General features: G+C 42.4%; 1 protein-coding gene across 1 annotated transcript; it reads right to left on the reverse strand.

Annotated features, from left to right (window-relative positions):
- Positions 1 to 660: 660 nt before the first annotated feature.
- LOC131063997 (protein EXORDIUM-like 2) lies at positions 661 to 2,044 on the reverse strand. The gene has a single exon (XM_057998004.2). The coding sequence runs from the start codon at positions 1,756 to 1,758 to the stop codon at positions 745 to 747; it is 1,014 nt and encodes a 337-aa protein (XP_057853987.2). The 5' UTR covers positions 1,759 to 2,044; the 3' UTR covers positions 661 to 744.
- Between the last annotated feature and the right edge of the window lie 307 nt (positions 2,045 to 2,351).

The following is a 2,351-nucleotide window of genomic DNA, read 5'->3' on the forward strand; positions in this document are numbered from 1 at the left end:
GAGCCCAACTTTACAAGCCTCAACTTTTGTCGATTTGATTTTGTTTTCTCATATATTATGTCAACGTAATATGAAACTATCGTTTATAACTAATCTAAAAAAGTATACTTGTGGTTTTTTCCTTTGTAATTTTTTTTCTCAAGTCTAGTCTATGGTGTCCCCTATATGTTTTTTGTGCTTCAATATTTTCAAAGGATAAAAAAGTCTATATGGAAGCTACAAGAGTCATTATTGTAGGTTTTGTGTTTGTTTGCTTATTGGGGTTGTCCCACCATTATATTATTTTTACTAATCTTGACAACTTCGTCATGTCCTTGAAGTTTGCCTAAGTGTCCAAGGATGTCATTGCACCGTCTCAATTTCAAAAATCTCAAGAAGTGTTGCATAAATGTACTTTTTAATAAAAGAACTACACTCATTGAAACATAAAGTAATAGTGCTAACACCATTTTAAGAAATCATCATCTTTATACATTTTCTGACACAAAGTTTATATAACTTCAAGTCAACAATTAAAAACGTATAATAATTTTTTTTAAAGTGGAAATTTTAAAAAATATAAAATATATTTTAAAAAACAATCCATTTAAAGCGATTAGAAAGAGTAATAAATAATAACAAATTATCGGCTACAACAATAGTCCTGCTTTGGCAAATGAGTGTATGAAAAATTATTTATTGATTTAAATAATAAATGAATAAAAGAATCGTATACAACAATTTTCGGAAACTGTTACGGCTGATTTAGACCAAGGTCTTGCAGGATCGTGAGGTGGGATCCCACATTGCTGGTAGAAGGAACGTGCGGCCGTTCACGCCATGAGCGTTGTAACTGGCACCTGTCGTCTCATCCACATACAGTTTCCCAGCATAACCGGGGTAAGCTCCGCTTCCATACATGCCGGGACACGCTGAGACCGCCTCCAGCGGAGCAGCGGCATCGCCCTGAAAGTATCCTGACTCAAACGGATTCGTCACTGCTCCTACAATCGTCGCCGCAATGTTGATAATCATACCGTCAATGCCCACATCGCCATTGGGAGGCAACAGAGGAGGGCTCTGCGGGCCGTAAATTGGCTGATGAAGTGGCCACGCGCACTGCCCCGGGCACTGCCTTGCTGAGTTCCCCACCCACGCATACGCGTAGTCAATGCCTGCTTTGCTGCTGCCATGGAATCCGCAAGAGCTACTGCAGAAGTTCTCCACCATAACATCCTCAGATGTGAGCATCAAATACAACTCCACCTCGCCATTGTTTTTCTTCTTCTGGGGTGGAGGCAGAGCTCTGGACTGGATAGCACTCTTCACCAGGACGGCAATGTCACTCCTTTTCAAGGACTTTCCGAGAGAATAAGCTTCGTCCAGCTTTTGCTTCCCCAGCCTTCGGGTTAAAGGCTGCACTTGGTTTAATTGGGAAGGGGTAGAGCCTCTGTAAGCCTCTGTTGTTTTCCACCAGCTGAACACAGAGGGATAACTCTGACTGCCGCTTTCCATTCCCAATGACTCCACAAAATCGGCGACAATGGCACGCTGCGCTGAAGTGAAATTGCCGTACCATATGAGATGAAGATTGAGAGTGGGTGTTGTGGTAAGAAGAGGGCCATTGTGGTATTTCAGGACAAGAGGCTCTTCTTCTACCAGAGCAGAGAGCTTTCTCCACTGAAAAAGGGGCCGAGCAGCGGCATCCACTGTAGACAATGCCGCCATACATACTATCATTAGATGCATCACAATCCTCTGATACCTTAGAACAGCCATTTTAAGTGGGATTTTAAAGCAGGGGAACACAGATTTGAAAGATTTGAACTGTAGTGACGAAAGAGTATGGTTTATGGATAAGCAAGAGAAGAATGGGTTTAAATAGGCAGAGGGGGCTAAGTGAAAGGTGGATGAAAGGGATTGAGAACAAGGCTTACACCGCTGGCAGTCACATGTGCCGATAACAAATGAGCAATTTGCAGTGGGGCTTACTGGGAAATTGTACCGTTGAAGCGGCGGGCTTCCCCAAAAGACAGCTCTCTTCTGCCTGGCTGGATGCTACGCATTGCGCGTGATTGAAATAATTATTCATCGGTAAGTAGTAAAAGGTCGAGAGTAAATGTTAACAGTTGTGCTTTGCTGGCGGAGAATTGAGTGTCGTGCCAAAGAGGCAATTTTGTGAGCTTCGGTCTGAAAGGATAGAATTAGTTGACCTAAAATCCATTTAAAAATAACTGTTGCAGCAAAATTCAAACGCCGCACGTTTGAGACAGCACTTCTTACGCTGCAAGAAAGCATAAACTAGCAATTGCACCTTGGTGTGCAATGGGTACGCCGAATAGGTGTGGAAGGTTAATTAGAAATACATGAGG

The sequence above is a fragment of the Cryptomeria japonica genome, chromosome 11 (genome assembly GCF_030272615.1).
Source record: "Cryptomeria japonica chromosome 11, Sugi_1.0, whole genome shotgun sequence".
Classification (NCBI taxonomy): Eukaryota; Viridiplantae; Streptophyta; class Pinopsida; order Cupressales; family Cupressaceae; genus Cryptomeria; species Cryptomeria japonica.

What these genes read in the sequence shown, in the direction of transcription:
- LOC131063997 (XM_057998004.2), bottom strand. Translation starts at nt 1,758, where the DNA reads ATGGCTGTTCTAAGGTATCAGAGGATTGTGATGCATCTAATGATAGTA.